Source organism: Tiliqua scincoides, chromosome 9, assembly GCF_035046505.1.
Source record: "Tiliqua scincoides isolate rTilSci1 chromosome 9, rTilSci1.hap2, whole genome shotgun sequence".
Classification (NCBI taxonomy): Eukaryota; Metazoa; Chordata; class Lepidosauria; order Squamata; family Scincidae; genus Tiliqua; species Tiliqua scincoides.
The window spans coordinates 16,034,287-16,052,175 of record NC_089829.1 but is presented as its reverse complement, the minus strand read 5'-3'; the positions used below and the strand labels follow the sequence as shown (position 1 = coordinate 16,052,175).

General features: G+C 50.6%; 1 protein-coding gene across 1 annotated transcript in view; it reads right to left on the bottom strand.

Moving 5' to 3' along the window:
- The window catches only part of LOC136660346 (calmodulin-binding transcription activator 1-like), a 627,764-nt gene that overhangs the window by 13,159 nt on the left and 596,716 nt on the right, over positions 1-17,889 (bottom strand). The window contains exons 11-19 of the mRNA XM_066637476.1: positions 16,964-17,160; positions 16,448-16,526; positions 15,340-15,655; positions 14,575-15,086; positions 12,039-12,226; positions 9,821-10,067; positions 9,312-9,383; positions 4,744-4,937; positions 3,966-4,040 (exon numbers count right to left, since the gene is read on the bottom strand). Of these exons, the coding sequence (XP_066493573.1) occupies positions 3,966-4,040; positions 4,744-4,937; positions 9,312-9,383; positions 9,821-10,067; positions 12,039-12,226; positions 14,575-15,086; positions 15,340-15,655; positions 16,448-16,526; positions 16,964-17,160 (1,880 nt within the window). The remainder of the gene's footprint in view (positions 1-3,965; positions 4,041-4,743; positions 4,938-9,311; positions 9,384-9,820; positions 10,068-12,038; positions 12,227-14,574; positions 15,087-15,339; positions 15,656-16,447; positions 16,527-16,963; positions 17,161-17,889) is intronic.

Genomic DNA, 17,889 nt, shown 5'->3' with positions numbered 1-17,889 from the left:
AACGTCTGAAGAACCTTTCTCTGGGAGAGAAACCCCTATGCTATGAGGTTAGTAGCATCAGAAAATATTCATGTGAGAAGTGAACATCTTGGCACCACTCAAGCAGTCAGAGGGTGACAAGTGCAGCCAGGTGGGCTCAGAGGGGATCCTGGAAATAAATGGGACAGTGTTTCCTGTTCTACCGCTCCTTGGGCCACAATAACACAGGACACAGAGTATCACATTTTCAGTGCCTGACCTGGGATGTTTCCAAATTCAATGTTTCCTGTGGAATTGCCACTGTCCATCCACTCACTTTGTCAGGCTATTTTCACTAGTAAAACATTAAAAGAAAAAGAACCTTTTTAAAAATATCTTATCTTCTTAATTTTTTTTTTTTTTTTTAAACTGGTCTTTTAATGTTGATCCACCTGCTCTGCTTTATCCATGGTTTGAACTGGGGCACAGACTGTGCCAAACCAGCCTACTTAGGCCAGGAAGCCTGTATGCATTGTGGATCTGAGTCTTCATTTCCTTACCATACATACATGTTCTATGCATGAATGGCACACTTGCAAAGGAGTTGGCCACCCAAACACTCCCAGGCTCTCCTGGACTGTCTCTTTCCAGCCACATCTCAGAAATTCCTCCAGGCTGTCCCACTTTCCAGCCAACTGAGGGAGGTAAAACACTTAGGGCGCAATCCTAACCCCTTATGTCAGTGCTTTCCAGCACTGACATAAGGGCAATACAGCTCTGAGGTAAGGGAACAAACATTCCCTGACTTTGAGGAGGCCTCTGTGAGTGCCACCCAACTGCAGGATGCAGCACATGCGCCATTGGCACTGCTATGCCAGTGTTGGAAAGAACTGGCATAAGGGGTTAGGATTGCGCCCTGAGTGGTGCAACACCAGACAGGGGACTGCAATGGAGACCTTTGTTCACAATGCTCCCCCATGCACCCAGTCATCTATCACAGAGGGTGATGCTAGACCGTTCCCAGGCAATTACATTCAGGAGGAGAGGGCTTTTGGTATTTTTTAAATGTGGGTTCAAGTTCCAGAGGGGTGGTAAATGTGTTATTCAAGAGTCCCATTGCACCTTAAAGGCTCACCAATTTCTTTCAGCCTAAACAGTTGTAGACTATGATGGGCTGAAGAAAGAATGTGCCCATAAATGTTTATGCTGAGATAACTGGGTAGTCCTTATGGTGTCACAGGGGTCTTGGGTGTTTTAAGTGGGAGGAGGATTCAAGAATCTGACCTCACCACAAATCTGCAGTCCAAAAGATAGAACACCACAGGCTTTGCAAAGTTGCTCTCAGTCCACCTCCCCACCCTGTTTTAAGGTATTCTGACTCACCTGGACACCCACTTCTAGCTCTCCCCTCAGATTCTCCTGGTTTGGACTCTAGAAGATGCAGCTCTTCAAATGAGTCCCCCACTCCACCCCCTGTGATCACGTGTCTCAACCTCCTTTAAGAAAACACTTCCCATTTCACCATCTGTTTAATGCTCACACACTAATCACTGTCATCTTCTTGGCCCTAGTCCTGAAAGCATTTGCAGCCCAAGACAGCCATTTCAATGGAAAATGTGGGCCTTGCATGTGCAGTGACTGGAGGCTGCCAGACTAATGCTCTGCCAGGGACAGTGTACTCTCACACAAAGCTTTAAAGTGGCTTCCCTTGTCACTCAGGTTTGTCCTGCAAATGTAAAGCCAGCACTGGCTGAATGCTCATTTGCATGACAAATGCCTCTGCACCTCCACCCTCTCTCTGTATGCAGGCTAATCAGATCTATTCAGAGCAATGGGGTAAGGAAAGGTCAATGGTGATCTCAGCTTCAAAGGTGAAAGAGGATGCAGACACAGAGTGTGTACATCAATCAGCCCCCTGGCTTTTATTCTCTCAGATACACACACTTCCTCTTCTTCACTAAAACAGATCAAAGTGGTTATCCAAACCCACAAGTGTTCCTCAGCAACAGGAATGCAGGAAACCCACAGCCCAATCCTATGCTGCCCAGAGCTGGGGCTGCTGTGACGCTGCAGTGGCATCCAAAATACCAACTGGCAGCACCTCAGGAGAAGTTGACCTTTTCCCCCTTATTCCAGTTAAGGCAAGTAACCCCGCAATGGGGCTACTCAATTCTGTGGCAATCCCTGGGCCGCTGTAGAATCAAGAGACTCGGTGTCGGACCTGTGGCTCAACACGGAGGCTCTGGATGTGGCGGAGCTCAGCTCTGCTAGTCCTGCCTCCCTCCCACCCTGATCCCTCCCCCTGGCACGACTTCCCGCCCTCTCCCCACCTCCCCCCACCCCGGAACATCTCCTCCCCACCTCCCCCAACGTCTCCATTCACCTCTCCACTGCTGACTGCCAAGCAGCGGAGCACCAGTGATCCACCGGCACTAGCCCAGTGCCGGCCAGTGCTGAGCTAGCACTGGACCGGCACTGGGGGCTGCAAATGTGCTTTACGGCACATTTGCAACACTCACCACTGGCGGAGCACTGGCACTGCGAGTTCAGGATTGTGCTCCCAGTCCACAGAGCTCAGCAAGAGAGGCCTCCTTACTCTGAACCCCTCACCTCCCTGCCAGTTTTTCAGAGCTTCAGATATCTGGCCCGGAGTGCTAAGTCGCTCACCTGCTGCTCCAACCAGGGAGATGCAGAAGATGGCAACTACCAGTCTGAGTATAGGAGGGAGGTAAAGAAGCAGGTGGCGGTGATGAAGGTGGATGGGGTGGTCTGCTTTACAGACCCAGGATGCCCCTTCGCCCTTAGCAGGGAACCCCATTTTCATTTGTCCCTGTGCAGGTTCCTCTTCCTGTTTCTTTGCCCTTGGCTCTGAGTACCAGGGATTCAAGCTACCTACATTGTGTCAGATCACCCTTTAGTTCAGGATGACAGTCTGATTTTGGGCAGAGAGGGACCATCCACCATCCAGCCCATTCACTTCACACCCTTTTGTAACCAGAGATGCAGCCAGTGGCTGTCCTTCACAGAACAATGGGCTTGATGGGACTGAGGCCCAGCTAGCCCAGCACAACAGCAGGCTGCAAACAGGCTGCAGCAGCTCCCATCTTTCCAACTTTTAGAAAACACTCCCCCCCCCAGGTGCGACAGGTGCAACTCACTTGTGGGTCCCCAGATGAAGGGCTGTGGGCCAGGTGAATGCACATTTATGGTCCTGCCTCCAAGGACAGGAGGGGCTGCATTTGCTACTGATGGCCCACCAGATCCCACTAAGTCACACAGCCTCTGCCTCTCCAAAATGGCAGGCTTCCTCACAGGCTACAGCACCCTCGCCCTGGCATCTTGCCCCACTGTTAACATTCTCCTGGGACAGAAATGGCTGGAAAGTACCCAAACATTCTGTCCTGGGGCGAGCCAAGAATTTCCAGCATGTCAGGAAAAGCCGGCTGGGTGCTTCCTTGCTAGTGCATGCCATTTCACCATGGCACCTTCCCCTCACAACAAACTGCCAGAACAGTTTTCTATGCTTTGTTTCTCAGGTTCACAAATTTTGTTTTGATAAGGCAACTGATGGATGTAGATTCCTGTGAAAGCACATATGTCACTAAAAATAAAATAAATTACTTTAAAAGGCAGGCAGCCTGCCAGAAGTGCAAAGAGGCCAGACTGAGAACAGATCCAGCAGTCAACTCGCGAAGTTGGAAAGTTTCTCCTGAAAGAAACTGCTGAGAGCTTTGTGTCTGCATTCACCTTGCCCACCCAGGTGGGCCTCCCAACTCCAACAGCCAGAGCAAGGCAGGAACAATGGCTTCCCTAAGCCCAGGGCTGTGTGCTTCACACCAGGCCGCGCTGCACTGCCGACTCGATGGGAAGCCACGTGCCCGAACACAGCACCTGGGTGGAACCATTCGCAGCCACAGCCACCTTGAAGACGGCTGCTGCACTCCAAGTCCGATGACTGGGAATTCCCCAAAGTGCCACGGGAAGCCTGAATGCTGGCAATGTCTTACCTGTGGCGGCAGCGTCTTAGGAACCGCATGATCTTGCGAGCAGCTTGGTCCTGCTTCTTGGTTAGCAGGCTGCTTCTGTTCAAAGAAAGAGAGACAAGAGTTTCAGGGCGCTAATGGCAACGCGGCAGCTGACAAAGCTGAGACCGAATATTCGAGCGGCTTCCAAAACGTATAGGCAACCCCCCCTCCCCATTCGTGCAGGAGGCTACAGTGGAGAGACAACAGTGCTTTTCCAAGACACCCCCCAAATTCTCAACCAAGCACTACAGGGATTGGCGTGGCACTCACAGGTACAAAACCAAACCGAGTCACAGCATGGAGAAGCCAAACTCAGGTCAAGCACAGCAGAAGAGCAGTGCTGGGAATGATCAGGGTGGGTCTTTCCCACTTTCCCACAGTGAACAGTCTGTGGCCTCAAGAGACACCTACAGGCTGGGCTGGATGGCCACAGACCTCCACTACAGCCTGCCATACCCTGACACTCAGTCACTCACCATCACCACGGAGCACTCTTGCATCACTCTTTGCAAAGGCCTTTGCAAGTGCAATGCAGCTACGCCATTTGGATACCAGGTTTTTTTCCTTCAAGTGCTGCCCTCCTACCGTGGTACCCTATCTGGATGGGCACCCAAAGCAGGACTAGGCTGGAGCCTCTCCCGAGAAACGACAGGGCTTGCTTGAACCCTAAGGAACTAGAGGGCTCTTGTCATCAGGACCACTTAAGGAAGGAGAGGGGGAGTACCTGGGACCCAGGCACTGCCTGCCAAACTTTGCTCACCTGAGCTTCTGCTGCACGAGGGCAGCTGTCCTGCGACTTTGCCTCCTCTTTCCACATTCCCTGTAGCTGCGGTAGAACTGCTGGATCAGCACTGCGGCTCTCTTGCTCTGCTGGAACTTCTTCTGCTCGTAGTAGCTGCGGAATTTGCTCTGGATGAGGATGGCCGCTTGGATCATCTTTCTATAAAGTGCATACTGTGAGGAGAGCAGAGAGAGAGAGAGACTGAAGTCTTTCCGGAGCCAGCAGTTTCCCTGCAGTCAAGAGGTTCCTGGTAAGGATCCAAAGAAGGGTGCAGAAACACAGCAGAATAAGAATGGGAACTGGACTTGTTTTGCCTTGGCTGAAAGGACTGGGAGAGAAGGGAGGGGATAACATCCTCCTTTGTGTTTCTGCGTTCCTTCTTCCCCCCTCCACTAAGCACTAGTCCATACATGCATCTCCTTCCTGGAATGACTGGCAGCTCTGGTCTGTGCATACTGGGCCTGTTTGAAGTGATGGCGGGGGGGGGGGGTCTCCCTGTGGCACTAGAGCTGTTGTGATGCCCCATTTGCATGTGCAGTTCATTGAGAGAAGCATTGGATCCAGCCAAAATGTCACAAATGGATAGACACCCTGCATCAAAATGTGAATTTCTGGAAATATTGGTGGATGTTTGAGTTTTCCAGTGAAAAGTTTTGTTTTGTTTTCTTCCTATGAACTAAAACAGTCCAGGAATTTTTCTATAGAGGGAAGAAAGAACTTCTCCTCCAAACTTTTCTGCCCTAAGGGGCCTTGATGGCTTTCATTTTAGTGGATGATTCTGAGAAAGGGAAGGTGGAAAAATGTCCAAACTTCATTGTAATATGGGCACAGACTTGCAAAGATGCAGCGTGGTTGAAAAATGTAAAGACCCACATTTAAGGGGGTGGGCAAGGGGAGATTTGTGTGTTTTGAGTTACCAAGAGCAAGGGCAGAGGGCCTCAGCCTGGTAACAGTGGCATTACAGAAACTGGTATGTGTACAACTAGCAGCCCAATCCAGAAATCCGTTAAGCCAAAAGCGAACTCTTCTGCTTCAACCAAGTTGGTGTGTCTGTCTTAGGATCTGGGATGGCGGGGGGGGGGGGAGGAGAAGAGCAGTCCCTGGCAGAAGAATGGGGCAAGAGACCCTGGCTGCTAGAGACCAATGGAGCTCATGTGTCTCAAGTGCAACCTCCACCTGGGAGTTAGGGCTGCAGGCATAGTGCATCTTGTGCTGCATCATAAAGAATAAGGGGGAATGGACAGGCAGAAGGACCCAGAATGGGGGGGGGGGGCTACCCAGGCACTCTCTGACACCCCTAGGAGGAGACTGCCAAGTAAAGGAGGACCCATACAGACTGCCGAAGGGGCATGCCTTGTCCCATGGCGCACAGGCTCCACCATCTCCCTTCCTCAGGTTTGGCACAATACTGTGATCAGGAATCAGGGGCTTTGCACCTCCTTGACACATCAAGGACTTTCTGGCTGGATTGGACTATGGAGGGGTGAATTTCAATTTGAGCAGGGACCAGGACAAAGGAAGACGGGCCAGCCTGACCGGGAGGGCACAAGCGCCAGAAGCACTGGGCCCAAACACTACAAGCATGACCCCTGAGCATGATTCCCACAAGGGACCAGCACGCTCAGCATCCTCCTGCTCCCCAGTGCCTGTCTGCCAGGTGGGAACGAACAGAAGGAAGCTTAGCTTCAGCCCCGAGGATTGCTCCTTAAGGCACCCTGTGCCTCAGGGAAGGGGCAGAGCTTAGGAGAGTGCTCAACAGGCCCGGGGGCTCAGCGGGACCTAGCAACCCATAAGGACAAACTGCTTTCTGAGAATGAAAAGTCCCATCTCTCTGACTACTCTTGCTGTCTGGGTTGGACTCGCACCTCCAGCCTGTTCCTTGACCCTCTTGCCATCTGGTCCAGAACATTTGCTGGACCTGCTTCCTCCCAAACCATCCGTGGGCTCAGACTCACTAAGGCCAGACGCAGGAGTTGATCTAGCCCTGCAATGGGGGAAGGGGGCGCTCTTAGGATGGACAGGCTGAATGCCCTCTCCCTGCCTTCTGGCCCCAACATCTGATATTTGGAGACAAGACTGCTCCTCACCATGGATCTCTAATCCACTCCCCATTAAAGTGGCCAGAACAATAGAGCAGGCAGTAGTCCCGCTTGCATCCAGAAGGCCCAGCAGGTTCAGTTCCAGGCAGCATCTAAAGATAGGGCTGGAAAAGAACCTTTACTGCCTGAGACCCTGCAGAGCCACTGCCAGTGAGGAGACAGACAATACGGAGTCAGTCCAAACTGAAGGGACCACGGGTCAGAGCCATACTTGTGGAATCAGATCGACACTTGAGTCTAACCCAGGTATTACTAGGCATTTTTCGTGGGCTGTGCAAGAGCAGGTTTTGTGACTGAAGTGCAGCCCCTCCCCCCAAATAATTTTTGTACTCCTATAACAAAATGCTTGCAAGATGGGGGGAGGGAGTAGGAGGCACAGGTGTTGTCATCCATGGGACCGGAGAAAGGACCTTCCCTCTCCATCTCCTTGGCTGGATTTTTCTGTGGGGAGCAGCTTTGTGTGCCCAGAGAACTCCGACCATTAAGCAGTGGGAACTCTGAGCTGTAGGTGGGGGAAGGGCTGCAGGAACCTGGCACCCACCTGGGGCACTTCTCTGAAGCTTCAAAGGACATGGTCTCCGACTCTTTCACTTGTGGGGATGGAAGGGAAAAGAGGAGACAGGATCCTATCCTACACTTCAGGAAGCAGTACTCCTGCTCCCACCTCTCTGCATCCTGGCCAATATGTGCAACAGCACTGGGCTGAGTGACAAGTCCTGGGCAGGCTGAAAACATGCTGTTTCCATTCACGTGCGCAATTTAGTAATGTTCAAGCTAAACGTCCTGGATCTCTGGAACGGAGGTGTCTACTGGTGAGTGTTTACCTCCTCACAACACTCCTGGTGACAGGCCACAGCATGAAAAACAAGGCAGCACGTCTGGCATGCAGTCTCCACCTGTTCCGCCTGCTTTCTAGTAAAATACAAGAACCTCCCTGGCTTGCAACGGATATGAGAAGCTCATGAGCCCAAAAGGGTGCATTCATTCATTACCTTCAAGGCTATCCAAGTAAGCTTAGGGGGAAAAACAGAAAATACAAGATTAAGGTACAGTGCTTGGCCACTCAAGTCGTCATCAGCACAGAGCCGGGGCTGTACGGCCACTCCAAACACAGGTGGAACCAGAAGTCCTCAGCCAGCCATCTTCAGAGTCATCAGTGACAGCAGCAGCAATCCTCAGGGGGTCCCTGCTGTGAATGGAAGCCGCCAGGACCCCCCTGCACACAAGCCAGGCCTTGGCAGCCTGGACAGTTTTGCAGTGGAGTAGAGCACGACCTGGATAAGCTCCTCCTATGTGAATTCAGATTCCTAAGACCGCAAACACTAGGGCCATGGACCAGATGGAAACTGCTGTGCATGAAGGACAACAGCAGCTGTGTAGTTCTTCACAGTGACAGTCTGCCTTTCAGCACACCAAAGACCCTCATGGTGACCCACAGTTCATATCAAATACAATGGCAAAACTCCCCAAGCAGTTTGGCTACTGGGATTTGCAAACAAATGCACAGACTTACCACCTCCCACCCCTTCCTCCTGGTAACTGCCTGGCAAAGCCTTCTGACCGCTAGAGGTAGGAGCCAAAGCTTCCCAGCACACCACAGGGCTTCCAAGAGCTTTCTGCAGACCCCAGTTGGTGTGCTGCTGTACAAGCCCCCATCTGAATGGGTGACCCTTGGGAGCAGTCTCTGATGCAGCATGAGGACTGTCCTTTGGAAAAGGAAGGCAGGGAAGCTCTGGGTATGGGCTCCTGGCTCGGGCTGCATGGCACACAACATTGCCAACCTGTTGAGTTTCAGCCCACAAAATTACTGGAATTAAAAGGTCCTTTGACAAACAGCTCATTGCAAGGTAAGACCATTCTTGGATTGTACCACTTCAGACTGCAAGTTAGGGATTGTGGGACAAAATGCTTCCATTAAGGAAAAAATAAATCCCTGCATGAAGAAATCAAGCACTTCAGGAAGGAGGCTACGCTGAAACTTCCTCCTTAATACCTGGCTTTCTATGTGTTCAAACTTAAACAGAAAAATATGGAGAAGCACTAAGTCATGCGATTGAAACCCTCCCAGCCACCCACAGTCTGGTTTGCCAGATGCCAAGTGAATTATCCAGAGGGCCTCTTATCCAAAGTCACATGCAATGTTCCACAAAAGCAGTGAAAATGACCCAGACTGCTTCTCTCATAGCTTCCAGGTCTTAAGGGTAGCAAGGTGGGGCGAGAACCAAGAGGACATTTAAATCAGGCATACTGTCTCTGCTGTTGCATTTTGGAGATGACTAAATAGGCCATCTGTTAAACACAAAGAGGATGAGTGGAGTGCCTGCCCTGCCCTCAAGAGGGTCTTCCCTGAATGGTGCATCACCTGTCCTGCTCAGCCATAAAGACACTCAGCCTGGGCAGTTCCCCAGGTCCCCTGGCAGTACATGTGCAAAGTAACCTTCGGCTCACCTGTTTGTATTTTCGGTAGCATCGCTGAATGACAGCCGCGGCCACTTCTTGTTGTTCCCGGAGGGGACGTCCCTACAAGGGGAGGATAGAAGTGTGGGAGAGAGGACACAGTTGGTAAGGTGGTTGTGAGAAAGGGTAGGGTACTGAAGATAAAAAAGGAATGTAGCCAAGTGCAACAACAAGGAGCTTCATTTTGGGTTTTAGCCTTATGTTTGTTGCAATGTGGAGTTCTCTTTTGAACTATTTATATTCTGCATTTCCACCTCAAGGAAGCCCAGTTTGATATAAGAGCACTTACAGCCAAAACACAACAATTAAGAAGTTGAGCTGGGTGGCCAAGCAAGCTGTCCCGCCGTGAACCAAGAGACCAAAGAGGGATGTGAGGGCAAGGAGGCAGTCGACAGAACTGGAGATTTTGCCATGGGTCAGTAGCAGTCCTGATCACGTGTCAGGCAGAGTACAGCAGCCGAGGGATTTTCCCCCAGCTGGCAAATCACTCCTCCCCTTACCTTGTATTTCCTGAAGACTGTCCGGACAAGCTTGGCAGCTTCGTAGAGCTCTCTCTGCTCGTGATCGGAGAGGGTCAGCTGCGCAAACTCATTTTCGACCTTCTCACTGGTGGAGGCGCTTAGGAATTCTGACCAGTCTGTTGCCGAAGGGAGGCTGGGCTTCTCAAAAGCTGCTTCATTGACTGGAGAGCTTGCAGGACTCAGGCTGGTGTTGGAGGAGGGGGTCAGGGGTCCACTATACATACTTCTGCAACAAGAGGTAGTGTAGAAGAAGGTCAGCAGACACTCCATGCTCCTCCTCCTCACTATGAAATTCTACCATGGCCAGTCTCACAGCATTTACAGGCTGCCCTTCTACCCCATTTAAGGGGTCACCAAGGTATCTGGTAATATCCATAAGTAGAGTTGTTTGAAAACAGCATTATTTATTCTACTCAGGCCCATTGTGTTGAGTAAGATTTAGGCTTACTCTCTTTACTCACTGGAAACAAACACCATAATCAATAAAATATCACACAACAGAACTGCCACCAAGTCAGCATAGTAAGCAAAATAACAGCAAAATTTAGGAAAAGACCAAACAGAACAGAGAAATCTGTAGGACAGTGTTTCTCAAACTGTGGGTTGGGACCCACTAGGTGGGTTGCGAGCCAATATCAGGTGGGTCCCCATTCATTTCAATATTTTATTTTTGATATATTAGACCTGATGCTACCATGGTATGTGACTGCATTTGGGGAAATGTTACAGACTTGTATTTTTAAATGTATATTCTTCTAACAATGATAGTTAATGGGGCTTGCTCCTGGGTAAGTGTGGGTAGGATTGTAGCCTAGGATAGTTAAAAATTTTCCTGCTTGATAACATCACTTCCGGTGGGTCCTGACAGATTCTCATTCTAAAAAGTGGGTCCTGGTGATAAATGTGTGAGAACTACTGCTGTAGGGAATAGTTGAGTCATGTGGGGGAGGAACTTACACAATTAGGGAGCTACCTCCCAAAAGGTCTTGTCCCGTGTCTCCCACTGGTGGCACTTCCTTGACCAGCAGAAGGAAGTGTGGGATTTTATTGTGTCTCATAAATTCTGTCAGTTGATTTGTGAGTTGGACAGAAAAGTGGGATGTAAAAGTAAATAATTTAAAACTTGCCACCACCACTTGAAGGGGAGCATGTGCTGTGTTTGCAGTGCAGGAGGTTCTGCCTGGTAGTCATTTTGTAGCTTAGACTCAGTGAGGGGCAGAGGTGCAGCTTAGACTCAGTGAGGGGCAGAGGCGGTCTCCTCAATTACAATGAGCAAAAAGCAAAGACTAAACAGATGTGATCTAACTGGCTAACAATCCCTGCAACACATTAAGGAGGGCTGGTAGGGCTGGTAATTAGGAAATGATTAAGACCCAAGAAGTCTCTCCCTCTGGCTAAACTTCTCTGCATGAATTCCCTCTTTTGGTTCTTCTACCTGCCTCAGGGTGCTCCATTTTGCCCACAAAAACCCCTTGTGCACATTCAGAGCCAAATCAGAGAGATTTTTTTTTAACCAGAAGTCATTTCAGAAACTTTTTTAGTGGCTAAAAGTGGATTTTTTAGCCACTTTTCACTCAGTTGGGGCTAACTGCATGAGCAAGAACAGCTTCTACAGAGGTCTGCTCCTTTAGGAGTCCATGATGATCGTTGCCATAATAGTCCTACAAATGGAGACTTCTATGTTTCTAGCTCAGGAGCTCAGAATGGCATACAAGACTATCAGGCAGGTGACTAGTTACCACCCAGCGTTTGTACCTGGGCTCATCCCATACGCCCACCAATACGCCACGTTTGTTCTCAAATTTCCTGATCCCTGTTATATTGCTCTCCTCCTCATACACAGGGCCTGAACCAGTTCCTGAGGTGTCCTGGGTACTGAACTGGCTCTTCTGGCCTCAACCAGAACAAAACTAAATCAGTGATAACTAAACCAGAACAGAACCAAAACATTTAGTGTTTGCCTCTCTGCTGAAACAGCTTTCTGTGCAGCAGGGATCAGAGCTGGCCACTGTAAGATGTGCGCACCATCTGCCCGCCGGCCACACAGCTTGCCTGTGCCAGCCAACACTGGGAATGTGCAAATGCCAGTTAGAGCTGCTTGCTGAAGGGAAGATGGTAAGCTTCTGTGGGGCTAGGGTCAGGGAAGACAATGCAGACTAGCAGTTGACACAAGCCTCAGCCCCAGTTCATCACAGACCTTATCTGAGCAGCACTCGGTAAATGATCAACATCCGCGAGGTAACTGGCCAGCCAGCTCATCGAGGTGCTAATGGCGGCGCTTTCTGTCCTCTCGGTCAGTGGCGTCTCCACGGGCACGAAGTTTTCCCTCTTGATCCTCTCTGGTGTGGCTTCAATGATGTGCTCCGCCAGAGTCATCATGGTAACCTGCAAGGAGGGAAGGCAGTTCTGTGTGGGTGTGTCTCTCTATAGGGGAAGGAAGGTTATGGCTGTTGACATCTCCTCCTGGCTCCATCCAGCTGAGGTCTGGAGTGGCAGAAGGTGAGACAGCAATGGGCCAAACTGGGCCACTGCCAGCAGCAAAGGCAGAGGCTCTGAGTTGCTCAGACCAGGGAGGATGCCCAAGCAGAAGCTCATCAAGAAGTCAGGGGGGCTGTGCTGCTGTTGACACAAGGAGACTCTCATGGCCAAGCTTTCCAGGAGAGACTTGCTGCCGGGCAAATCAAAAGACAGTCTCCTCTTTTCAGCAGGAGTTAACCAGATGGCTTTGGAGATGCTGCCAACAAGGCACAAAGGGTGCTTTGCGGGTGGTCCCTGCGGGTGCTCCCACAGACAATAGGCATTCGAGGGTGAACACTTCCACCTAAACTTCTACTCTGTGAACTTTTGAAGCCCTCTACACTATCACTATGCCCCTGGGGCAGCAACTTCCACAGACTTAAGGAGTGAGGCTGATGCCTCCATGATCCCTTCTGTGGCAAGGGCAGGGCAGTGGTGCAGAAGCCCAGTCAGTGCCCTACCGTTTCTCTAGGTGTTACTTCAAGACTCCCTTTGGCCTCCAGACTCTCTCATCTCTTTTCCACGTGAAACATATGCAGCACTTCCGTGATACCAGGGGCAAGACTGGCCCACCCATAAGGCTAAGTGAGTTGGGCACCCACTTCTGTCCACTCACTTGCCTCCAGAGCAGAAGTGTGGAGGGGTGGTGAGACTACACTATAGCCCAGCACTCTCCTCATGCTTCCTCTTCTGCTCTGCCCCCTCTTCCTAAGAACATAAGAAGAGTCCTGCTGCATCAGGTCAAAGGCCCATCTTCCTGCATCTCACAGTGGCCCACCAGATGTCTCAGGGATGCCTTCCTGTTCCAACCCAGGCAACACAAGTAGCCAAGAAGGATTACATCACCAATAAGGGTGTAGGCAGTATTCACAGTTCTGCTCCTTCCTTAATGCTGGGTGAAATTCTAGTTAAGCTAAACAAAACAACAAATTTCTTGCAAAAGCAATATTGAACCAAATTTCCAAGGTTGCAGAGCAAAACTGAAACAGGATTTGCTGTCCTCTCAGCAACATATGAAATACTGGTTGAGCCTCATTATTCCAGGGTTCCTCTCCAAGCACTCCCCTGGATGGCAAAAAACAAACTATAGCAAATCTGAAAAACAAAGTTTCTTTGCTCTGGTGGTTTAACAACAGCCTTGCTGACCTTTGTAATGCAAACAGAGTCAATCAGTCTCTCTCCAGGAGCTTAGGCTTCACTAGGAGGCAACAATCCCTCCCTTCACCAGGAGCCCCAGCAAGGGGGAAAGAAGGAGTGAAGCCTGCAGAGAATGACTGATGGATTGTCAGCCAGCTGCCCTCTCTGGCATTATTAAATGACTGTTTTCCTTTAATTTGAAGGGCCCTTCTCATCAGCTTTGAGATAGAAATATCTGTGGATACTTGGGTTATACCTGTAATCACTTGTATGACTGTCTCTCTGCAACAGTAAAAAACAGTTTTTTAAACTGTGATTTTAAAGGGGTGCATTTTTCCCCTTCTCCAGGGATCAGCACGTTCCTTCTCATTTGCAGGGGCCATTCGTGTTGAGTCAAATCCGTGTATAAAAAAATCCATGTATAAATAGGCTGGACCTGTATTATGAAGGGCACATTCATGGAGGATCTACTGAGGGACTGTCACCCTGTTTGTTTGCGCTTAACTATGGCTGCTGTCCTAAACCGCTTTGAAATCAGTGGAACTTAATCCAAGTAAACACAAGGAGGGGCAGGCTGCCAGTTCCAGTACTTTTGCTTGAACAAGTGGGAAAAAGTGACACATTTCAGGATTATACTCAGCTAGACCAACTAATCAGTACATTGGAGAAGGAATGTGATTGAGGGCCCAATCCTATTCAACTTTTCAGCACTGATGTAACTGCAGTTCAGCCCCAAGGTAAGGGAACAAATGGTCCCTTACCTTGGGGAGGCCTCCAAGATGGGTCCTCTGCTGCAGGATGCAGTACATGCCCTGTTGGTACTCCTGCATCTGTGCTGGAAAGTTGGATAGAACTGGGCCCTAAATGTCTAATTTTAACAGGAAGAACGTGCCTCCCAGGGAAACCCTGACCTAGACCATTCAAACCCATGTGGGGGTCACACCACACAGCAGTTTTTCCCACTTGGTGTGCTGTTTTTGATAGGGAGAAAATGCCCTCTACCTGCATAGGAAGCGATGGGGCAGTTTCCCACGTGCCACCTCTATGATGTGCACTCTCCCCCCACGCAATGCACATACCTGCAGATCGTCCACGTGATGCAAGCAGTCCTCGCTTTCCGTGCTGTCCCGAAAGGAAAGCAGCTCCGTGTCCCCCATCTCCCGATCCGCCATCATCAGCACACTCATCTGCTCCCGCTGATGCAGTCGCTGAGCCCCTGAGTCCTTCCCCAGAACCAGCCCCTTTGGGCTGCCTGACACCTGCACTGTGGACATGCCGATGTATGCTTCCTTCGGGCTCCACTTGACCCCTGCCTGCCCACCGGAGCCACGGTAACCAGCCAAGTCTGAGACAAGCTCCCGGGCATAGTCCCGCACCACATGCCGGGGGCTGATTGTCTCAGGGAGGGTTTGCTTGGTGCCAGAACTTGACTTGCGGATGCTTGGCTGCTCCAAGCTCAGGGCAGTGGAAAGGAGCTTCTCCTGCCGAGCAGAGTAGTCAGGGTTCAGTTTGTGTTTTTTGGGTGCAGGGTAATCCTTCTGGCTCTCACTACTGTAGTAACTGGAGGGCTCCGACCGAGGCCGCCTCAACTCTGCAAACAAAGAGGGCAAAGGGTGAACTGTTTTTGTTTGACAAACACTGCTCCTCCTGCAAAATCCCTCCTTACACAGGCAAAGGCTCTGTGGGCCTTAGCATATGTCAGGGAATGCCAAACAGCTTTCATAGAGGGGTTGCGTATTGCAAGGGGCCCTGGCCATAGCCAATCACTTACAAAACGGGAGGGTGCCATGGGGTGGGGACTCTCTTTCTTGGGGAGGACATTGAAAGCCTGTAGAAAAGCACACCTGCATTGAAATTGGAGATCACGGTGACTCCCTTTTGGGGCTCCTGAGGGTTGAGCACCTCGCTGTGCCACTGGGCGATCCAGTTCTCGCTGCTGGGCTCCTCGCGTGAAGGACAGGGGATCCGGGGGGGTTGCCTGAGTTGGGCTTGCTCTTCCCGCTGCAGCTGCTCCAGGCACTCGGCCAGCTTCACGTGGCCCCGGGAGCGGGCGATGGCCAAGGGCAGCCTCCCCAGGGAGTCGGGGATGGAGATGGCCCTGCGGTCCCACTTGTACAAGACCACAGCTGCATCCAGGTGGCCCAGAGCACATGCCCACATCTGGAAGAGAGGAAAGGGTCACATCTCCTGGGGTCACAGCTGGGCAGTCCGACTGAACCCAAACCCAGCATTTGACTCCGAGAGGCTCTTTCTGTGAAACAGAAGCTGGAAACGTTTCCCTGCCTCAAAGCAGAATTAAACACCTGAACACTCGAAAGAAGTGGTTAATGGTCAGGACTTGTCAACTGTAGTTCTAATGCTTTATTTGCCTAATTAGAAGCATCTTGGATGTATTTCGTTGGTAACAACATACAAACTGTTAAGCAATAACTATTGCTCTTGGTAAACAGTCACCATATTTGCTTTTCCAGGATAAAAAAGCTTCATGTTATTTTGCACAGAATAAGCCTAAACTAGTTTAATGTTTCTGAGTCACTTTTTTGAGTCAAGACCTAAACCAAAGAATTCAAACCATGTGAACAAATTGAATGGGTCGGACTCCCTGTTGCCCCTTTGGGGTATTCCAGGATTCCTCTGTGCTTGGTGAGCACTTGGTGCTTGGTGAGCACTTTTTGTAGTGCTTGGTGAGCACTACAAAAACTGGCAGCAATGGAGTCATGCACAGCCAAAGAAAGGAGGCCTATGTAGTCATCTTCAACACTCCAAGAGATGAAGCCGATGCATGCGAGCTTGGGTGGATTCTTAACCTGCAGCCTGTTCCGTCCCAAAAGAACATGCTGTTAACAAGGGAACAGTCATGCACAGATTCTGAGGTGACCCTCCGATCACTCTCCCTTGCAGCATGCACCCTGAGCATCTCCCCATTCAGGCTGGGGCACCATTGCTACTCACCAAGGGTGTGCAGGAAAAATGGTCAACATTCAAGGGGTCCACTTCCAGCTCCAGATCGATGCTATCAGCGTGTTTGGTGCTGGGAAGCCAAGAAGGAGAGAAGTCACTCCAAGCCCCCCACCAAAGGGGAGCAGGAACCACCCTATGAGACGGCAGGCCTCTGGAGGAAGGGGACAAAGTGGCCATGCTCTCATACATGCTTCTCAGATGTAAGGACATCTTGGGTGAGGGTGTGCTACGGGATGATTGGGTTTGGCAATGCTGACATTTTGAGACAAGAGATTCAGCCTGTGGCTTGGCAGTGGCATCTGAGGGTGATGCAAGCCAAGTATCACCTGGAAAGTGAGTCTGTACAAGGGCCTGGCTGACACCTGGTAGTCTGGGGCTCCGCCTATCCACCAAGGACTTCCTACCTGGCCCCCAGTATAGCCTGAATCTCAAGGGACCAACCCTCCCACCTGGACCTCAGTGGGGCCCATGCCCTCCCGCACAGGATAGGCAGCCTCTGGCTCTCACCGCCACTTGAGGAGGGTCTGGATGAGGGTGGCATAGCCCTGGGCTGCAGCCAAATGCAGGAGGGTCATTCCCCGGAACGTCTTCGAGTGGATGAGGTGCTTCGACTGGGCCCAGCAGGCCCGGCTCATCATCTTCTCACACACGACCACCACACGGCTCTCGAAGCAGTTCCCCAAAGCGGCTGCCCCTGCGACGCACTGCAAGAAAGAGAGGAGACTCAGAAACTGGGGGGGGGGGTGCCAACCGCTGGGGCAAGTTGCATTTTTGCTCATGGCTTCCTGCCTCCACGGCAATAGACTGAAATGCAAGTATTTTCCATCTACACGAACCATGTGTTCTCACAAGGTGCAGATCACTATGTGGCAGGCCATCCTGTGGCAGGACTAGAACCAATGGATTGAAACGACATGGAAGGAGTTTTACAAAGGATTTTCTCACTGCAAGAGCTGTCCAGTACCAGGCTTTCCCCTGCTGGAGATTTTCAAGAGAAGCTTGATAGCCCCCTATCAGGGATGCTGTAGCAGTTGCATGCAGAAAGCAGGAGGTTGGACTAGAAGACCTCCAAGATCCCTTCCAAGCGCACATTCTAGGATTCTAGATTAGAAAGGCATATTTCAATTTTCCTCCACATCCTTTAAGAAAAAATGGCATCTACTGCCATGGTCTCTAAATTTCTAAAATATTTCTAAGCCAAGAGAAGTCCCTCAACTTGTGTGTACTGATGAACGGTCTGAAGAGAGAGATGTTTTTTTTCTCTCTCTCTCTCATGCTAGAATTTGGAGCCATTCAGTGGGGGGGGGGGGGGGGGAGAAGTGTCACACAACAGGCTCCTAACTAGTTTGGTAAGCATTGTGGAATTCCTGGCCACCAGACATGACAACAAGTTCTCATTTACAGCGTAAAAATGGCATACACCAGTTGTGGCA